Source organism: Lytechinus pictus, chromosome 10, assembly GCF_037042905.1.
Source record: "Lytechinus pictus isolate F3 Inbred chromosome 10, Lp3.0, whole genome shotgun sequence".
Taxonomy (NCBI): domain Eukaryota; kingdom Metazoa; phylum Echinodermata; class Echinoidea; order Temnopleuroida; family Toxopneustidae; genus Lytechinus; species Lytechinus pictus.
The window spans coordinates 29346943-29370670 of NC_087254.1; the positions used below are offsets into that span (position 1 = coordinate 29346943).

General features: G+C 36.0%; 1 protein-coding gene across 1 annotated transcript in view; it reads right to left on the reverse strand.

Annotated features, from left to right (window-relative positions):
* Positions 1-21845, reverse strand: part of LOC129270070 (cytoglobin-1-like) — a 79089-nt gene extending 57244 nt beyond the window's left edge. Inside the window, exon 1 of the mRNA XM_064105755.1 lies at positions 21145-21845. Within this exon, the coding sequence (XP_063961825.1) occupies positions 21145-21152 (8 nt within the window). The 5' untranslated portion in view covers positions 21153-21845. The remainder of the gene's footprint in view (positions 1-21144) is intronic.
* Positions 21846-23728: the final 1883 nt, after the last annotated feature.

Here is a 23728-nt window from a genome sequence, read left to right on the forward strand (position 1 = left end):
CAGTTAGATACTTCCTCGTTAATGAGTTTAATTTCGGGTGCCGTCCAAGCATGATCAAACATGCAAATTATTATTTTCATTAAGAAAAAAAAAACAATATTCGTTTATACCTTCTTTTCCTTTCCGACGTTGAGAACGGAGCAATCTACGCTTGTACCTATCCGGTAAAGCTATAAAGGCGACCGCACACCTTACGTTTGGTCTGCGACCCGATTTCAGAATAAACTGTTGTAGAATTCGATGCTAATATTGAGACTTGGAATATCTTACTGTGTAATGTCCTAAATCATCGTACGAATACCTATGTTCAAATCTGTGACTATGTTATCATCCTTCTTAGAATAAAAGCGAATTTAATATCTAGTCGTAATGACGTCATAGCAGTCGTACGATTGGCTACGATTTGAAACTAATTTGGCATTTACTCCAAAATAAAGGCTTGCAATCTTTCAAAATGGTTATATAAGCATTCTTTCAATTAATTTTAACCTCAAATAAAATGATATGTTCCATTCACATTTTCTGAAAATGAGCAAAATGTGATTTGTTCCGAAATCGGATCGCGAACAGTCGTAAGGTGTGCGGTGGCATTAACATATAATTTCTGGTATTGTGAATGGGGGTCTGTCTATCTTCTGCGCAGATGTGCTATCCCAGGTGGTGATCGCATCCCATGAGGAATGGGAATAGAAGAGGAACAAAGTGATGGCAGTGAATTATTGACTTCGAAATGAGTACGTCAGATGGAGACACCTATGTCTGCTCATGAGCCCATCCACAAGGTCTTCGACTGATCACATTATGACGTCATAGATGGGGGAATCGTGGCATTAGCACTCACTGAATGTGAATGTAGCCTACATGAATAGAGATCACAATTCTCGACAGATGAAGGATTTACTTCTTGCCAAGTATACCTGTCTATTTGAAAAGTTAATTCTAAGTACATCTTTTAGAAGTGGTATTTGTAACAATAGGCATATATGTTTGCACTTTGCACATGTTCAATGTGCCCTACCACGTCACACATTTCTCATGCGGATTCATTATTCTTTTAAAAAAAATAGGGGGACAATACGGAAATTCCCCCAAAACTTACACTGACAAAAGATTAATATATTCTTCGGACGAAAATGATTAAAATTTTTCTCATATACCTATAAACACTTGAAATGCCTATAATTATGTAAGTTAAGGCACTTCAACATCAATGCTTCTTCATAGGGAATGTGTTAATGTGATGTATGATAGGCCGGTGAGTGTTATGATATACGACGTGATAGTAAGACGAATGGCCGTCATATCAAAGTCGTTGACATAACCCCTTCCAGCTACCAGATGACAACTTCGATTAGATGATTCTTTAAGGAGTGTGTAACAGTAAAGATTATACAGTATCCCAAAAGCTGCTTGTGTTAAGGGTCAGACACTGGTCTGTCTCCGGGTCTCTGTCGGCGGTAAATTGACAGAGAATGGTCCCCCTGTGCGGCTACCAGGTGACAAGGAAGGAATTAATGCTCTTAAACTCTACCAAAGGTGACAAGGCAAGATGGTGAGAGGGGTCACTAACCTAGTGGTATAATGCTTGCCATGTTTCGTACCCAGGGCTGAGAAACATTGGTTGATTGTTTAATGAATTACCACCATGCGGATTGAACTCGTTGGAAGATCACACTAAGTGCAAGATGCTAAGAAGTTTAATGATAAGAAACTGCTTATGTGTCATATTATCTGTGCTGAAATCATATAGGTTCATTTGTAAAAATATGATTTCCGTTAGATTTGAGTAAGTATCTAAAATCAGCAAAATTCGTAACGGTCAATTCTGACCTACTATATATGTTTGGGACATTAGCCCCTGCCTTCTCGGTGTGCGATATCACAGCGATTCGTGTGTTTTGGGGTGGAGGGGTTCTCTTCATAATGATATTATATCAACAATAATAATGATAAAAACAATGATGATGATAACAAAAATAATAAAAGAAAAGAAAAAGAAGAAGAAGAGAGGATGAAATAATTCATAATAATGATGATGCTGCTGATTATGAATATAATCATGATTCAAAGGGATATTTTATCATGCTTTGTCAAATGGTAAGCTTGAAAACAGATGTGCGTCATCTCTCTATATTTAGGCAAACATTAGCATGACTTTTATTAGGTAGAATTATGACATATTATGATTCATTTTTACAATATGATTTTGCACTAGAATGCAAAATAAATAGCATCGGGACAAAAAAAAATCGGCTTGCTTTTTTGTAATTCTTTCAAGGTGAATGACGAATCATTGCTACATGTTTATAAATGAGATTGTGCCATTCGTGTAGGAAACTGAGCGATTAAACTTATAATATACCACTGAATTTACCCCTGGGGGTATTCCTTCTTGGCGACGTTGTAATTCTGCAAGATGAGAATGATTCGATTTAACGGCGATTAACTATGCAAAAATGATTCGACTCTCCCAGACGGTATTTCTTGAACTCGCCGATAACAATATAAAAATCAAGACATCTATATTGAAACAAACTATTAATGCTTATTTTTCAAGAGAGCACAATATCTTTCTAAATTTGCCGCTCTTCATGGAAATTGCTTGTGGGGTTTTCCCACACTTTTGCAGCAGACGGATAAATTTAGTCGAATTACGTCGACAAGTTTCAAATTTCAATTTCTTATGGACCGGTTTCAATCTTATTTTGGAGTGTGTGTAATTGGGCTTTTACAGAATTGTATCAATCAGATATGATTATTTAGGTCGGGGACCGACCTTTAACGTCACCATCCGAAAGGTTTATTTCCAAATCGTCTAATGCCAATTCGTCCAATTGCCAACTCGTCTACTATCATTTGGTCTACAATCAGTTCGTCCACTCACCACATGGTCTACTTTCATTTGATCCAATGCCATTCCGTCTAATAACCAGTTGGTCCAATGGCCATTTAGTCCATATACCATTAAGTCTAATCGGTCTAAGTGTTAAATTGTGCAAAATGAATGAAAATGAAATGGATATTAGACCAACTGGTTATGAGACGAAATGGTCAAAGACGAAATGGTGATTAGACGAAATGATGATTGGACAAATGGTTAATGTACCAAATGGTTGTTAGACGAAATATTGATGGACAGAATTGTATTAGACTAAATGAAAGTAGACCATGTAGTGAGTGGACGAGTTGGCAGTAGACGAATTGGCAATTTACCATCCGAAAGACGTGACAGGGGCTCGAACCTGCATCAATTCGTAACTTCCCCCATATAGCTGGGATCACAAGCGCATGCCACAACGCCCGTTGTTATTTTTTAACAGATTTTTTAAAGGCAAATCAATGTTAACTTATGGCATCAACCATAGTTTGCCACTGTCCATGCGGATGTTGGTTCTCGTGATGCAAAAGCCTAGCAATTTATCGCGAGAGCTTTTGTTGGAATGCTCCCCAGGGAGAGGTAAGGGTGCATATTTTGTGTGCAGGCAAGTCAGATTCCAATTTTGAAAAAAAAAATGTTAAGTGTAAACGACATATCACCGACATTCTTGGTAGAATATTGTATCCTTTGCATGCCTTGTGTTTCTTCAGTTGGTTTACTGCCATTTTTTTAGAGAACAATATTGCCTGATGTTTTTCCAATTGTTATTTCAATGCCCTCAGCATTTTTGAAGGATACTTTGTCACAACAAAAGCAATATTAAATGTTACATTTGTTGAGTCAATGCTTTGAAAGAATTCGTTTCGATGTTACAAATGAAACTAATGTAAAAATGAAATAAATCGTTGCATGTTTGCTCGTCAATGTCGATTTGAAAAGGTATCCATTTCCGTATTAAATACTACCCTGGGGGCAAATTCAGAAAACATTACGGACTTTCGTCAAAAGGGAAATGGTTTTGACGAGACTTTCAATGAGGAGGTATTTGTTAAGGGCATAATGGTTAACCCCAAACTCAGATCCCCTACAAAGATGTCCGGGGTATCGATTAGGGACCTGTCTCACAAATTCTTCTAGAGACATCTTCTCAACGATATAGCTTCTCTGAAACAAAGTTCAAATCACTTGGGTTTCACAGCGCGGTTCGAATCAAAGTTACAAGTTCAAATTAATTGGACTCCTCTTCTATGTTTGGAAGATGTGATAATTCACAAACTAAACCACAGTCTTGTCGAGCTCAACCCTCATCGACAATTACCAAGGCTCAGTTTCATGAAATATTATGTCCTTAACAAATGCACAAGATTTACCCATCAGCCAATCAAATACCTATATTTCAGTAGCTTTTAGGTTAATTATAAATTTATTTTAAAATGTTTGAAAAGTGGGACCTAATAAAATGATCGAGTTAAAACATATATTTCTCTCGATACTAGATCATGCACTTGTAGCCAAAGTCCTATTCATATAGGGTCTAAATAATACAATTAAAATGACCAAAGTTTATTTCAGAATATTATTTTTGAAAATATCAATGCATTATCTTTCTGTCTGTCACAGTGATCTCAAATACATGTCCGCTATCGTCTTGAGGAGCTCCCGAGACTCCATCAAACCTTGTTCAATTTAGAGTGTTACATTATACCAGGAAATAACACATCAATCATGAAAGATTGTTACCAACATGACCAATGCAATCTTAACACATCACGAACATAGGGTTCCTTACCAAGATTTATACTCGAGGGACTGGGAGGAAGAAACGAATGGAGATGCGCTGTAAATACTATGTGCTACCATGGTAACAAACATAGTTGTATATGATCTGCCCCAGAAAACGATAATGATCAAAGTTGATCGGATTTGTTTCACATCGCGTGCGATTGTTCGTCACTCGACTTAGAGATATAGTGCTGAGAGGAACGATTGTCTCTCTTAGATTTAAATGCTTTTTGCTCCGGTGCAAAAACGAATGCTTATCAAATTTGGAATCTGTATGTCAATGAGATTATATAAAAGTAAAATAAATTGTCAGGGGAAGTTGACAGTCGGAGTTCAATTAATATTTTGTAGAGAAATATGACTTTTCTGATATTTCTTTCTTTTTACTTTTGTCCAGTTAAACAAAAAACGACAATCGTATCATGTACATTTTTTTCTTTTTACCTTAATCCCTCCTCCAGTTTCCATAGTCCTTCTTAATATCCAATCATGCCTTTTCTCCATTCATGATGATGTTACGCATTTTTATTTCTTAAATTGGTTTAAAAGATTAGTAATTTGTAAATATGTATAATAGTAAGCCTACTTATTTTGCAGCTAGATATGGTTAGGATTGCATACTTTACTTTATAATTTCGAAAATGTATATCACTGAGGTCGCCAACCTAATTAAGATATACGATTCAGAAAATAAGTTTCTTGAGTTGCTTTGGTTGATTAATATCACAAAAATAACCAAGAACCGACATTACCAAGAAGTAAGCATTAATTCCTACACCTAAACACATCCCATTCGTTGAGCAATAAAAGTAGGGAAAATAATATCATATCCTGCATGTCCTACATGCGAACTGGAGACAGATGTTTTGTCAATATTTTTATTCAATTATTATCGCCAATAAACAGGTCAAATATATTTTCTCATAATTTTCAAACGTTTCTATAACAATCCAAACCAGGTGTCGTGTTCTATATACAGTATTTCAAACGTATCGTGTAGTCCCATCAATGACTATTCTAGCTGGATTGGATTACCATATAGTCTCAAACTTGAGGACTTGAATTCTAATTCCATTCGACATTCCAGGGACGGTAATTTGTTTTATACATAATACTTTTTACACATTGACAAACTGATTAATACGACCATCATCTGATGACGTCACGACGTTGTTAATGACGTTATCAAGAACTCACAGACAGGTATGAAGCTAAAATTAGAAACCACATATTGAATGGTTTTTAAGCAGTACATTGGCTCTTCTCACAAAGTAACAATCTTCGGCTAAAGGTGAACATTATTTTATGGACCATGGAAATTAGTTTTATGGTCATGGAAAAGGATTTTTTAATGAAACATGTTCAAAGGGAATGGAAAATTTTCATTTTATTTACCTCAGGCTAAGAATTTGTGTTTGTTGAAAGATTTTGAAATCACCAAAATAATGATGTGAATATAAATAACATCTCATTACATTGCACGCATATCATATAATAATGCTTGTAAGGGACTGCATAGGACGACTCTATTCTATAATAGTACTCCTGTCATCTTTCCTTTCCAGTTTCCTTTCAAATTAAATCCGACTTCGTGTTTTCCGCCACGCATGCTTTTCCAAATAAGCCTATAGAGGATAGTTTGCTCTCATAAACAGCGTAAAAGTATTATATTCCTACATGTCATACTGGTATCAATTTATCTGATGATATTCAGAATCACCAAGAATGCCGATTTAAACTTCGATTAGTTTCAATTTCATAGTGTTTTAGAGTAATATTATTACATAAAATGAAGATTAAGAAAGAAGTCATACTCGTCCAAACAGTTCCCATTATCATAAATATAACCCAATGCTGGAAGACTTTATGAATTTCTATGTTGCATTTCGTTCCAAAACGATTGAATGTCGCGGGTTTTGGCATAAAGAGGTCTAATTTTTAGTGATTTTGTCTCGGCGCCAACCGTGATTAGCTTTCGTTCTCGTTTTCATAATAATTTTTTTTATTTCCCTTTTCGTCTGAATCACGCATCTTTTCGTAGAAAGGCTTGGTTAGATGAAAGCTATACATAAAAAATAGAAGACATGCAGTCTCGACATCTAATTTTTCTTTTTTCTTTTTTGTTGGGGGGTTACATGTCAATGCTTGTGACGATTCTTCGTTCAAAAGAGGTATTCTACGAGGTATTTGAAAATATTTGAAAATTAAATTGACTTTGAATTTGATTACACGTGTAACTCTTCAGAGCGTATGAAGAAGGATATTTATTTAAAGAATATTTTACCCTATAGCGGCATTTGCCAATCCTAAAACGGTACGAGATAATCAACTTTAACGATTCCATAAGAGTAAATGGTGAAGCTGAAAAATAAGCAAAAGACGATAAAAGAGAGAGAGATGCAGACAGAGAGAGAGAGACAGATAGAAAGAGCGAGTGGAAAAAGGGGGTGGGGCTACCAAGGATGAAATAATGTTATAAAAGTATGAGGATAACATAAAAAACTATACATACACACGATATAGTCATCAGAATGGGCATTTTGGGTATACCATAAACTTGACCCATATACATTAGGCCATAAAGGATTGAGAACCAAACAAAAAGAAAAAAAAAACTTGCATCCTTTTCAATGCTGCTTTCAGTGCTCACAATATGCCTTTTTAAAATGACAATAAAATCGTTCTCCTAGCTTTTCCGGAACATCTATCACTGAAAATATATCATTTTAAAAGCTGACGGATGCTCAGGCGTACCCTAAGGCCAAATGAGTGGGTTTGTCATTGACACAAATGTCATATGTGTCGCATGTGAATTCTATTTCAGGCAAGAAATTCAATTTTCTCACCCATCCATACCCGGTGTGTTTTCCCTGAGACTTCTTCATTTTGGTCTATTTAGTTGTGTTCAAATATCGACAACTGTATAACCCTATTAAAGCACTGAATGAAAAAAATATTGAACTTTCCTTGAAAATGAATGAATTAAAAAAATCTGATAGTTTGATCACACCTAGTTGAGGAAGATCTTTACTATTAATTTTCTTATCTTTTTTTTTACTCCCTTTAAAGACCAAGTCAGCTCCAACGCGACTTGATTAGTCAATGAACCTTCCTATCACGTAGGTCCATGGTTCAATATAAAGAGAAAATTAAAACCAGCATTAAGCCTTTTACTGAAAGTTCCACCAAAATGGTATGTATGCTAAGAAAGTTGCGTCATCTTTAAGTGCTGTTTAATTCCACAAGTATATGTTTTGTATGTATAACAAGGTAAATATGCAATTTAAGGAGCTAATGATGTTACACACTCATTATTTCTTTTGAACTTACTTATGTCAAATATGGGAGAAAATCATTCCCTCTTCGTTTGTAAGATAATATGACTCCACTGCTCCGTGATCATATGAAATCGTCATTATCGTGACTTTATGAGCTTCTTTTTAATTAAATCTATAAAAATGAAAATATTAGTGATTGCATATCAAAAAGTAATATACGAAAAAGAAAATCTTTTGTGGTTATAATTGTTTCATGAAAGTGAGCAAATCTTTAAAATGTCATAACTTTCTCATAAACGTGAAAAGTTATTGGCCTACAGAGCAATGTAAATAATGTGGGGGGCAGAAATAGGAGGGGAATGAAAAACAATATCCAAACCAAATTGGTCATTACCGTATGACTGTTTTCATGTTTGTTTAGAAACATTGTAAAAAAAGATTTCGAAAAACATTGCACATATTTTTTGATTTTGTATCACTTAATTTCAATATTCATAAAGGATCAGATGACATATAAAATAAAATAATTACATAGTAGTTTACAAACACAATTAACAAAGGAAGTAAAAGTAGCCCAGGTCCTGGCTTATTACTGCCGAGGCAGGACATACAGTATAGAACGTAATACAATATAGAAAAGAGAACAGAATAATATTCAACATACTACACCATGTAACAGTGGATGCTTAGGATAAACCACTATGCAGTGTTAGACACACCATGAAATAGATTCACGACCAGTCGGAAGAGACTCTGTCATCGAGAGCTCTATATTGGGAGTCTTGTTCAAATAAAGACCTACCATCCTCGTCATGAAGACAATAGACCAAAGTGAAGAAAGAATGACAGAAAAAATAGCACCAAGCTTCTCTTCACGTGTTTAGTTCTATATATTCTACCTGGTAATGACATGATTATCGAGGAAAACTCTTATCATGATATTATACACGCCAACAATGGCATAATAGCCAAAAGTCTGAGGGCCAGTTATGAAGGATGGAGCGGAAGTTTTAAAAAGATACTTGCGCGCAAATATTTTAACCCTTTACTACAAATGAAAATGATTTCAGATAAATTTTGACACAATATGAAGAAATTGGTATAGTATTTCGCTCTATGGCTTTCCTTTCCTTTTCTTTTTTTTTTGGTCGTGGAAGTTTTGGGGCCCTGGCCTCCAAGCCCCCCCCCCCCCCTGTACGCCAGAGCACGACTAGGTTTGCTTTTGGCCTTGAGACTAGACATGTCTGAGTCCATATAACATGTCATGGAAATGATGACTTCTCATAAGCATTTTGGACGATATTGAAATAACATAAATGAAAACAATTAAATCTTCTAGTCGCTGGCCTTCATTATCGTGGATAAACTATATAGAAAACAATTTAATAATCTGAATAAATACATGGGGGAAATACTCGAGAATAAATCAAGCTTCTGGCATCTTCCTAAATGATCATCTAACTTCCCCCCCCCCCACTTTAAGGGGGAGGGGGTATCACTATCCATCACCTTTCTTTACCACCTATCCTTAGGTTTTGTATCTTAACACCAAGATCAGGACAAGCCTTCTCTCACGACATCCACAAATGCCACAACAAGCACACGACCAATATTTGCACAGGAAGGGATAACGTGCGGATGAGAGCGGGACACATTGCATTCCACAAGGTTGCGTGTACTGTGGAAGCAGTGGAAGCAATGTTACATCCACGGAGCTATATAGCTCCATGTTACATCTATGGCGGAAGAACATCTCGGAAGTGCTCCTAACTACCACCAAATAGTCCACCACTTAGCTAAATATTTACAGACTATTAACCCAACCTGTGCCCTTTCTCGCCTATGTCAAGAGCATGAATCGTTTTTGTTTTCTTGGTTAATACACGAGTAGCATGATAATTGTCTCAAATACATTGAGATAATTATAGACACACACACCCTCACAGGCACACGTCATGCAAATATCAGACCAGGGAATTCTCACTAACAATTCCCTGGTCTGAGGAAAAACCATTTACCTGTCTTGTCGTCCTAAGTTTAGAGCGATGCCAGAAGAACGTGCCAACTAAGGGGCGCCAACTCTAACAGTCAACATGCACTAGCCCCCCAGTGGGATGGGATTTCAGTTACCAATGTAAAGCTATATCTAAGTCATTATGTTATCTCGGATACCCAATACAGACCTCTTAATTACCAAAGGATAACATTAATGGTAGGTGTCTTTACCAATGTACATAGCTTGCTTACATAGTCATGTCTGACACTTACCCTTGTTTAAAGGGGCTTACAGAGTTTTCATATTGCATGCCTGGCTCAATCACAGTCTTTAGATGCTTTCTTTGATGGTTATTCTCAAGGTGACGAAACATATTGATTTTTTTTTAATCAAGGTATTACGTCAAGATCGTTATTTGTCCCCATGCACCTGAATGATAAAACCATCAAATATTAATCTTGAACAGAAATAAAACAAGTATAGAAACTTAAATTTTCATCCTAATCTGGTGTAAAATGAGAAAGTCACCCTTTTCACCAAACAGTACACATCCTGGTCATTACACAATTCGAGGGAGCAGATGATATCACACACTCACATTCTATTATATGAGAAATCGAACCGAGTTATACATAATTGCAAAAAAAATATTTCATATAACAACAACAACTACAACAAAGGAATAATGAATGTGAGACTCCGGTGTTGTTCTCATACATGTATCACTGTTGTGAGCAAGTTAATGGGAGAAACATTAATAAATCTCTTTCTTTATGTCCGATTCGATGGAAATTTCAGTGTTTAACTTGCGTGTTTTCTTTTTTTTTTCTTTCTATCAACGTTTCGTTAGGTGGACTTGACCTTGTCCCTTTTTCGTTTAATCCATCTTATAGTGGAATGCAATCTATAAAGTGCAGTACTTTCTGTTCCTGCTGAGCAGCAAATTCTGCTATATTGAGAAGAACTCAGTCAAAACGGTGGTCCATGGTCGGAGATAACACGTCCTTACACCCCCAGAGTACAAACGATTCATTACAGATGATTAGCAAAGGTGTACCAACCATCCCAACGCCGAACGAACATCCTCTGAAGACCTCTCCTGGGGATACCCTCATCATCCATGCATGTATGCAGCATGAGACAGAACATGGCCCACTATGTTCCCTTGACTTAGCGGCTAACAGGTGCACACGTGTTCGCCGTGAGGTAAATTGGCAGAGTATAAGGGGAAACAAGCACGAGGTTTGGAAGGCAATTATACTGAAAGTAAATCGGGTTTGTTTTTTACAGAGCCCCTAACAAGCAAGTTTGAGCTCAGGAAGGCGGTGCGTACTCTGAGACTTATCCACTCGTCTTTTGTCTGGTTGGACGTGCCTTATAATTATCCGAAAACAAACTGGTGTTTGGACTCCAAGCAATATGCTCTTTACTATCCAAATGTTGCACATTATTCTTTACAATGTGCCCTCAAAATATGAGTATACCTATGTCTAATGTTTAAGCCCCGTTTCTCTTTTTTACGACATTCGAAACTTTCTCAAACTTTTCTTATATCCGCTTTTTACAGATTAAGAAATAAAGTATAGGCCCTACACCAGCCCTACTTTAAAAAAAAAATCCATGTCCTACCCAATTTAACAGCATCACTAAAGCAATTAACAGTCATAGTATTGAATTTATGAGTTAATAGATTCATGCTATGGGAATACACTGGGTCATGGCCATGGGGATGTTTAAAATGTGAGGAACAATTTTGGAAGTCATTCCGAAAAGAAAAGAAAAACCTCAATAAACTCCCCTTACGAAAACGAATATAAACGTGTTACCTTCGAATGTTACACTGCTCATTTCTCAAAACCTGAGGTAATGCTTGTAAAGGTATTAACCATGTTAAGTTATATCGGATGAAAATGATGTTTCTGACCCCTTCTAAGACTCTGTCCTCCAACAAGATCACCTATCCATGATGTACAAACATTGTTCGCATTCTGCTCGCCAGTGTGTACCAACACCATATCATGTTACCCCATCGTGTCTACCGGTACATCATGTCGCCTCGTGGCGTCGCGTATGAAGTTCGTCAGCTGGTGGTCTTTCCTCCCTTTAAATAGACCCAGTGCATGCGGTAGAAACGCCATAAAACCAACAACAACGGTGGCCAGTTCTCAAAATAGTTTCAAACATTGTCAAATGAGAGGTTTCTTGACTCTTTTCTTAATTCCTTTGAAAATACTTCTTTATATAACGGACTGTGAATTTAATTATCAACGAAGGCGTCTAATTTAGGGGTGTGAATCAATATTTAAATGGTAAATCTGAAGGTGGATGGGTTATACTTTTATGATTGGTAAATCAAAAGTGTGAATATTCAATTATGGTATTATTTCTATTCTGCTTATGATGACGTTTATTTCATTTATATTGCCCCAAAATTGTATTATTGGTTTCATATTTCTAAATCATTATATATATATATATATATATATATATATATATATATATATATATATATATATATATATATGTATATATATATATATATATATATATATATATATATATATGTATATATATATATAAATGTGTGAAATTATACACGTACAACAGCATTGGCAACTCTTTTATTTAAATGTTTTGTAAAAGAGATGGATTGGATTTGTTCTCTTCCATTGTTCATTCTCTTCATCCATTTCTTTCACAATATATTTATATATATACATATATATATATATACTTCTCATTTCTCATCCAGTATTGTTGTAAAAGTTTTGTACAGTTCAGCTTGTGCTGCAAATCAATCTTGAAACAAGATGCCATTATTATTATTAATCACAATTTGTTTATCCGTTTAAATCATTTTATCAAAATAGTATAAAATGGACAGTATATCTAACTTATGAATCTTAAGATTATACTTCACATCACCCAAATCAGGTATTATCGAATAGATCCACTTCATTCTACTGAAAATGGCAAGAATTGTATTGAAACTTGGATCTTGCAAAATCATTTTATGATTATTCGAGTGACAACATCACGTTCGAATTATGTTCAGTTTGACATACTTGTGTAAAGTTTGGATAAGAACGCTATTAGCTAGTCAGACATGAAAAGGTGTTTTCTTTATCGAATATACAGTTGCTATAAACAAAAGCTGGATTTTTGTTTCTTATAAAAGGTAAAACGCAACTGCCTACGGAAAAGTTTAGAGAAAATTCCCGGATTCATTTGAAATTTTCAACTTGACGATACGTCACATCTACTCTATTAGTACTTGTACTGTTATTTTAACGTTAAAATTTCTAGGAATTCAGTTTATAATCGATTTTTTTAAATAGATAAAAGGCAAATAGAATGTTGTTTTCTACCTAAAGACCATTAACTGTTTACTACATAATCAATGCTATTTATTGTCATTCAAATAACCGTGGTTACGTGGAAGCTTGTCCTTACTTCCAAGTTATTTATATACAGAGAGAGGAAATAAAAAAGATCCCTGGAAAATTTCACCACGAAAGTCACATTTGCTATTCGAAGAAATCCATGTCACGTGATCATAGCTCCCATTGTGACATCATTTAAAAGTTAATGGTGTTGAACGTGCTCTCTCGTAACCCCATCTACCTCTAACAGTGCTCCTAAAGTGGGTTTTCAAATTCCAGCATTTCTCGTGGAAATTGAACAACGATGTTAAACACGTTTTTAACAAATCGATGGTGATAGAATATGTAGGTCCCCCGACCCCATTTTGCAGAATGCGAAACTCTCCCTTCCACGCAATTTATCTGTGTATTGAAGGAAGCTTTGTAAGAACGTTTTATGGAAAGCTAGGATGAATCTGTATATAAGACCTAAAAAGAAAAACGATGCAAGAAAACATGGGTGCGTCAAACCGGTTTATTTCCAATTCGTCTGATGCCAATTCATCCAATTGCCAACTAGTATACTAGCATTTGGTCTACCATCAGTTCGTCCACTATCCACATAGTCTAACTGCCAATTTGTCCACTCATCACTTCGTATGATAGCCAATTGATCCAATTCAGTATCCATTTAGTCCAAATACCATTTGGTCTAATTGGACTAAGTGTTAATTGTGCAAAATGAATTAAAATAAAATGGATATTAGACCAACTGGTTATGAGACGAAATTGTCATAGACAAAACGGTGATTAGACGAAGTGATAATTGTACCAAATGGTTATTGGACCAAATGGTTATTGGACCAAATGGTTGTTAGACGAAATGTTGATGGACGGAATTGCATTAGACGAAATGAAAGTAGACCATGTTGTGAGTGGACGAGTTGTCAGTAGACGAATTGGCAATTTATCCGTCAAACCGGAAACACGCCCCCTTAAATTCGTAAAGTTTAATTCGTAAAGTTGGGGCACACACTCCTATACACAATGAAAAAATAACAATAAATCAATCAATCCATACACAAACAAATCAATACACAAATGAATTATTAATATAAAAATGGAATTCATCTTGTATTTTGTGAAATGGGTTCCATTTAGCGAACTAGACCACATTTATCGACTGGTATGAACAATTTGTACAATTCAGAAAGCGAGGTTAGCCTACAATATACGACAGAGGTCTCGGCCCTGCATGGTGCGTCTTTGTGACAGATTTTCACTTCTACTCTTCAATCAAGATTGTTCAATGATTGAATAATATTTCTGGTATAGTATGCATACCCTGAAGGAAAGAACCCGCAGTCACCACACTGTGAAATACAATACGATAGCATTGTGCTCACATAGCCATTCCACTGTGATAAAGTAGGACACATTTTCACTGTGTACGCCAATACTGTGAATAATTATCATACATCATGACTTTACCAATAGAGTTAAAGAGTGCCCAACTTTATCCCAGTGGAATGGATGTGTGGACACAGTGTGAAACAATATACATTAGTATTTCATCGTACTGTATTCACATAGAGGTCCATGTAAGAACATAAAAAAATTATAATACGATTAATCATCATCGTCACTGATAAGAGACTAAAACAGACAGTGCTGTAGAAAAAGAGACAAAAAAATGCAGATAAGAACCGACATAATTTACGAATATTGAGTTTGAAGTTCTTGATGAAAAAAATAGGCATTTATTAATAAAAACATTTATAAATAAAAACATAAAAACATTTTTCTCCCCAAATGGAGAGGGTACATTCAATTTGAAAAAAAAAAGCATCATCAAGTTTCAAAGAAGTCGAAGGGCACAAAAAACAACAACTTGTCAATAAACCCCCTAAGAAGAATAAATGCACTATTTCGTTGACAGCACCTGTATATTTTCGTTGAGATCTACATTGGAGAAGTCCGAACTGTTTCTTTCCCTTTCAAATCATCATGATTATGATTTTCTCTAAAGTAACTGAGTTGGACCAAATTGAATTATATTTTGGAAGCGAGTTGTTCAGTCTCTTCAATGTTCAGGAGAGTCTCTTGAACGTCAAGATAGTGAAATAACGTAAGTTACAATCTTGGGAATAATTTATCATTATCAAGAAGATAAAAGAAGACATAGAATATAATTCCAAAGAGATTTATCACATTGTACTATGACACACCTGATAAGGACCAACGGTACGCTGAAAAGTGCAGCTTGGGAAACAAGTATTTTGCATCAAAGGTCAATTTCCTCGAAATTTCAGGAAAATAGTGACCCATCATAATTCGAAAGAATGCACCGGTGAGTGTTTCACCAGTCGTGGAAGCCAACCATAAAATCGTAAAAACAATAGCTTCACAAACCCACCAAAGCACTGGTGCCTCTTGACCTAGATTAAAGAAGTCATCTGTAACTAAACCTATTAACCTTCATCATGCTTTTTTCTCTTTGAACTTGATATCAGTCAAGGTCGACAGTGTCTCAGAGAAGAAGCTCTGCAATTACGATCTCTCAAACCACACATTTCTTCCACTTGCATGGAATACAAACCATCTGAAGCTTGGTAACGTAGGACCTACTTACAAGTCTTTTTTAGGGCACATTCAACGCGCAAACAAAATTGTCCATCATATTCATTGATTTGATTCCTTCTGCAAATCAGTCCAAAATAGGGTATGACTATTTTCATAATTTTGTTGATATTTTTCTGAGATCGTCTCATGCCACATACCCGTTTGGTTTGCTATCAATTTGGTCTCATTGCCGTTTAGTCTTCGCTGCAATCGGTCTTACACCCATTCACGAAGTCTAATTCTCATTTAATATAATGCCCAGCTGGTCCAAGTTAAACGTCGTCTACTTATTGTACTAATTTAACTTCCAAATGAAAGTTTGCATTTATTACTCTGCGTAGTCATGGTAATAAGAGGATTTGATCAATTGCCACCTAACAGACACTTTAGTGTTAATTTGACACCAGCCTAGTAGCTATAAAGGAAAAGACCAGAGAGGTGTTGAAACAGCACCAGTTTGGTTCTAGACTGTAACACCAGATAGGCCCTTAAACTACACAGGTTAATGCTAAAACAACATACACGCATGTTTGATTATAAACTGGTGCTCTTTTCGCACTTCTCTGGTGTTTTCTGATACATGCAGATAATAATAATAAAAATAATATAGGTATATTTACCCTGGGTAGCCACTTCAGTTTCGAAAACTGTTCTACCAGTGGACCCTGCTATTATTATTACCCCGGCTTTAGCTGAGCTGCCTAGGCGCTCAAGCATTCAAGGAATTTCTTCCTACTGGGTACCCATTCACCTCACCTGGGTTGAGTGCAGCACAATGTGGATGAGTTTCTTGCTGAAGGAAATTACGCCATGGCTGTTCACATTAACACCAATGTTTTTGCAGTGAACATTAGGACCAAGTGATGCTAGACCAAGAGGATATTAGACGAAATCAGGGTACAGCTTGTGGAAATTAGACCAAATGCCCAATGGGCTAAATGGTAACTAGATCAGATGGTTAGTAGACCGTTTAGACGTAGCAGCGTTAGAACATTCGGGATAAGACCAAACCCAAGGACCAAACGGAACGTAGACGAAGTGGACCTATCAGCAAAATACCATTTTTATCAACGAACCCCGCCCAAAACTATATACCTTGTGATTGAAGGTTGATTACCCCATATATGGTTTCCTCAACACCAATTCGTGATGATATAGAGAACATCATCGAAAATAATTGCTTCTGTAAATATGGTGAAAGGTGTTACTGAGACAGTGTGAACAATGGACACAACAAGAATGTTTATCTTGGAAGGTCTTTGAAAGCATCCAAGGCTCTCTCGAATTGAAACATGATGTTTGTTTTGAGAGACTGAACAATAAAGATCGATGAAAATGGGGGAATTCAAAGAGGTCCATGCGATACCTTTATGACTGCTTGTCGATACAACGATAAAAGATCATGACGATAGACACCTATGTATGCATGACAGCTGATTAGACCGGTACACTAAATGATACACGGGGATCACCCCTGCCCCTAACAAAAAGAGAAGAAAAAAACCCCACTTTTTTCATGTAAGACTGGGTCATCCTTTATCTTTCAATTTGCGCTCCACTCATATTTTATATTGGTAAAGCTTACGTTATTATTGATATGATACCACGCACGCGTTTTCAAAACCTATTTCGTAGGTTTATGATGAGAGTAGGCTGTTCTTTATTCAGTAGTTTCCGTTTTCGGGATAAAGCGGAAAAGTTCAATTCAAGTTTTTTTTTAAATAATAACTTTCCCTTCCTACTTTGGGGATGCCATTCAATGACAAATGGACCAAAAGGACAGTCTGCTGGAAGAAAACAATAACAAACAATAACAAATAACAATAACGAATATCTATCATCCAGCTATATACCGACGGTGGTTCTTAAAGGAGAATGAAACTCTTGGAGCAAGTTAGCTTTTGTGAAAGCAGAAAAATCTAAGAATAAGATCAACAAAAGTTTGAGTAAAATAGGACTAGCAATAGAAGAGTTATGAGCATTTGAATGTCGAGATCACTAATGCTATGGAGATCCTCCCATTGGCAATGCGACCAAGATCTATGATATCACAAATGAACAACTCTCCCCATTTCGAAACTGAAAATATACCCCAAACATCTCTTTTTGCTTATTCTAATCATATGACAAACGATTCATCAATGATATAATGTTGTGAAACCTCTGTACTTGTCCTCTCATATAAAGAGAACACCTCACCTTGTGATAGACTCTATAAAAGTGAGAATATAAGTGAAATAAGTACTAAAGTAATGAGGGAGTTGTACGTGTGTGACATCACAGATCTTGGTCGCATTGCCAATGGGAAGATCTACATGGCATTAGTGATCTCAATATTCTAATGCTCATAACTTTCTTATTATTCATTCAATCTTCCTCAAACTTTCAACAATATGATTCTTTGATTTTTCTCTTTGATATGGATTTAGCTGGTTTCAAGGATTTCATTCTCCTTTAAGGACAGGAAGATATTCATAACCATGTTTGGCTGGTATTTGGGATTGTGACTTATTCAAATAAAAAAATGAGGGTCTTTGTCCCCTATTGTATTATCTCTGACTTTAATGTAGCGATGGGGAAAATGATTCTTTGAGGAGACCAATATTATCGTGGCAGGGGTGCACATCATGTGACATTCATCACTTTGATCTCATCATATAAAAAAATATATATCAGGAGCGACAGAAAAATTTCATTGCCATGGATTCAAACGAATATTTTGATATGGCACCGATTCCATATCCGCTATTTATAGAATGTATAAATATACAGCTGGCCTGGGACATAATGTCCATATTTTGGTTCGACGGCTTCATACACATCACTTTGAGAATGTTCAACCGTGTCCGGTTGGTCTAAAAACACCTAGTCTAATTTCCAGATCAATGAGGTTCCTTCATCCGGAATAAACTCTTTTGGGTCCAGGCTATATTTTTTCTTCTAACGAGTACTTGGTTTATTCTGTTTACCACCAGTTTATTGCCCAAATCCCACTTGACCTCACACTGCTCATCATTCTATCTGGTTATTGTTAGATGACATAGCAATGGACCAAACTATGAGTAGACCATGGATGAGTAGACGAAATGATGAACATCGAATATGTAGACGAAATGTCAATTAGACCATTTGATTTTTATTATTTAGACAAGAAGATAATTACCACAGAGGGGTATTAGACTAAGTCTGATTAGACCAAGTGATGATTAGGCCAAACTGAAAGTTGCTCTAATGTATTTATACACGATCTGGAAATTAGACCAATGGATGTTAGACGAAGTGGCTACAAGCCATCATTTCCCACTTTGCGTTCAACAACACTTGTGAGATTGGTATTGTCTCCATCCCCGTTCTGAGATATATCACTCAGTTTCTGGCATTATTTCCACCCCATGCAGACAGGGTTATTAGGAACAAAGTGCTACCTAGGGTCAGGTGAATTTGATGTAAATCAAATACAAATTTCAGCCCCACATGCGATGATGAAAATCATAATTGTATAGAGGCGAAATGTGATTTTCATACGCAGTCACTGTTTTATGCATGATGTATAGTGAGTGGAACATGCGGCCGAGTGCCTGGGATATATAAAACAGAACAGGTTCAGAAAATAATGTCGTGTTCAAAATAAAGAAAAAATGATTTATTCAGTAAGGTTCTATTGCTCAACTCTTCACACGTTTAGAAACCTTGAAACAGAGACATGCCATTACCAGTGTTGCAATGTTGATAATCATAACCTGTCGAATGTCGAAAATACACACACTAGTCCCTGGATCAGTGGATTTGATGTTTGCGAGGTGGATTCAGCAAGTTTTTTTTTTCCTGCAGACATGGCCCTGGGAAACGGGGTGCTGGGGGTGCTGAAGCACCTCAAAAATTTTCATTGGGGGTACTGCGTGTATTATTTTCCATAGGCAGCACCCCCAGGTATTCTGGATAGGTATTAAAAAATTGATAAATGAAAGCAAAATGACCTATATTTTGTGGTGAAAACCTTTTTCTGGGGGGGGGGGGGGCTTGTCAAATTTCTCGGGACCGAAGTAACCTTCATTTTGTGGTAAAACCTTTTTTTTTTCTTTTCTTTCTTTCTTTATTTTTTTGGCTTGTCAAATTTACATTAGTACCCCCAGTAAAAAATTCGTTCCCACGGCCCCGACTGCAGACGAATCAAATTCTGTATATAAAATGTTATGCATTTGACCCCCTTCCATTTCCAACAACCACCTCTCCCATCTATTTTAATTGATTTATCCGTTCATTCGATCATTAATCTATTTAATAAATTTCATATGCTGTTATTTTCCATTCATTTATCGATCAATTCAATAAACAAATTGATTATTTTATTCACTTACTCATTTTCTTTATTTGCTATATCATGATTTCATCTATTATTTATCAGTTAATTTGTTCATTCATTGTTCAGCCCGAGAGCAACACTGAGGCAGCCAGGTCTACAACCACGAACAGCTTTTTTTTAAGGATCGAAAACTGGTAGAGAAATAATCTTAAATCAAGACCTGGGAATAGAATCCTATATATTGTATAGTATAGATTACTTTTGGTTTCCACTTACAAAAGATGAAAAGGGTGTACATGGATATGATTAAATGTTTTCCAGGTCAGGGGCGGCAAGACAAGAGGCAATGGGCACCCCCCCCCCACCCGCCTTTTGATTTTCAAGTAATATAGATTTAAATAAGAGGGGGAAACATATAAAAAAGAAAAAAAAGAGAGGAGAAGAAACAACAAAATAGAGGTAAAGTTTGCGAAACTGTATATCACCCCTATAATTCAATTAATGAAAAAAGACGCCGCCGCCCCTTCCCCCTCTTTGTCTCTCTCTCTCTCTCTCTCTCTTCTATCACAACACTCTGGCGACTTCTCTGTCCGGATGACACGATAATGAGACATATTTACCAAAGTAATGCGGTACCTATACAAAGAAAATATATTGTATATATGCAGTATGAAAAATCCAGAGCGAACATCGAAATCATCAAATATTTTAATGCCATAATGATCATCTCAATCTTCCCCTCCTCCATCTCTTATAATTGAGCCAAAACGGGTTACACATTAACATCGTATGCATCACACCCCTCTTGCAACAATATAATCGTTATCTTCTAGTATAAAATGCTGTTAAAATCAGATATTTTCGACAATCTAAACAGAAATAATGAAAAAAAATGTTAAAACAGAATAATAATCATCACTTACGCTGACATGATGCCGAGGTCCCGATCAGATCATAAAAAAATAAATGTGTAGCTTTATGATGCAAGGAAGATCTCCTTCGAAAGATAGATTCTGGTTGATGGTGTAGAAGTTCGAATATATTCCAAAATTACTCAAGAACTGTGAGGAGAACAAAGCAAATACTTCATCGTGTAGGAGACAAGAATGGTGAGATCTATTCAGTTTCTTCCAACAATCCCTAGTTGGCTGTGGAACAGAATCTCACAAATGGGGTTTTTCGGAGTGAATACTTTAATTCCAACTTGTGTTTGCTCCATATAAGAAGAATTCAGAGCAGACGATTGTTTTTTGCTCAGAAACCTGGAGATGGTAGACGCACTCCGCTCTCTCCAACATCAACTTCGCAACTGGGCTTCTTATTCGCGCGGTAGAGCTGATCTGGTAGTGCTCCCCGTGCGGATAGAAGCAATTTCGTTCGACATGTTCGAAGTTAAACGACGCCAAACTGTGGCCAACTTTCTAGCAAAACATTTATCACCGAGTCTAATCTATCTTTCTTTCATGTGGGTGTTTCCTTTTCTATGGACCACCTCTTTCCAATTTAAGTGACAGATATAATCAACAAATTAAAGTGAGAAGAGAAGGCGCGAATTCGGAAGCCCATTTTACACTTCTGCTCACACACCACAAACTGGTTTTCCGTGGGCTCCTCAGTTTAGAATGACATTTGAAAAAAAAGTTATATAAAATCCTTCATGCCATTAGAAGACGAAAGATGTTTTAAAACGGTTTTTCCATCGGTACTAGGGCTCCTGCTCAGAGCACCTCCAAACTTTGCTGCAGCAATCATCAGTAAGTGGCGTTCAGAATGGGGGGCTTGCCCCCAATTTTTTTTACCAACAAGAAAAAAAAAGGAAAGAGAGATGGGTAAAATGTAATATTTTTTCTAAATATTATGTCAAAATCTATCACAAAATTTGAATTTTGTATCAAAATTTTTCGCCCGATACGCCATATACCCCCCAAATAATAATAAATTGGCTCATTATGCCTCTGTTATCTGGTGATAGGGATAGATGATTTCCCTCACAAAGGACTAGCATAAAGAGGTAATCATGAACCCTTAATATTCATCTGTTCGAGTGAAAATATTTCCAAACATGCATCATAAATTCGACAGAAATCTAAGCATTTTTATTGTACTAAATTTTAAGAAAGCTGCCATTAAAATGAGGTTACTCGGAAGATATCAAATTTCATTACAATTTGTTTTTATTATTATAAATATTGCTAAAAAATGTGAATTTGTTGGGCGTATAGTCGGGGACCACTGTTCACAACTGGCGCGTGTATCGTTGTTTTTGTTTTTGTTTTCGACATAAAAAGGAGCCATGGTATTAATCATTATAAGTATCACCCATTTAGATTAATGGGGTTATAGGCTTCGTGTTTTTAAAGCTAATTTACTAAGTTAATAGAGGTGCATGTCAGCTGGCAGGGGATCGAATTTTCGCATTACCATGACTACACAGAGTAGTAAATTCCAAACATTGTTAATGATGGAGTAATTTCGGAATGATTAATTTAAAACTGGCGTGATTATTGAAACTGACAGAGGGCATAGGATGTGGTTCAGATGCTTATTTGGTCAAGTATGATGGCTTTTTTTTAAATTATGAATATGATGTGATAAATGGAAAACTCTTATGAATTATTTTATGCGTGACTCTACGACCAGTTTTTTTTTCAGTTTGTGGAACAATTATGTCGATATGCATGTTGATGGTGAATTACCTATTGTGTATCCCCAAAAGTTCTTTATTTCTTAAATTGTTGCTCGATTTGGTTAAATTTATTCTTGTCCTAGAATGATGCTATCAAACCCTTCAGAATACATATTTCATTAAGCAGATGTTGATAATTATTTTACTAATTAGTGTATATACGTCCTCAGGTATATCCAAACTACTTCAAACATAACTTTCCATTTCTAAAGAACCTTTCATAAAAACCTTGCGATTTATATAATATAATCAAGTCTAACTATGGAAATCGAGTGACGCCATCTTCTAGAATGCGAAAGGATCGAACTTTAGATCCTCGGGATCTACATGTAATTGAGACACCATTGGCTTACCATACTTGAGATAGATTAGATCAATCATGACTCTTTGTAAGACGGGGGCCCCAGAAGATGAATCTGTTACGCTGATTGCTAATGAAACGTGTACGATTCCTTCCTGTTTTTCCTGCAAAGTCAAGGTCCTTTTTTATCAGATAAATTTCCTGATTAATTAATGATTAGGATGAATAGGCGACCTATAAGAGAGGACACGACAAATTCAAGACTGTGTAATGCACTTTTTAAATACACAATTTACTCCCTGAGAAATAGCAGTTTGACTTTAATACTTCGAATCAAATGATCAGGGAAAAGATTTGACGATATATTATGTAGATCCCCATCCCAAATGGGAAAAGTTTTGACGATATAGGTCCCCTTTCCCGAGCAAAGCATGACATCTGATAACAAAGGTATTAATTTGTGTTTAGGTGGATAAACCAAAATATTTTATTATTACTATTTATCTAATTTATCATTATT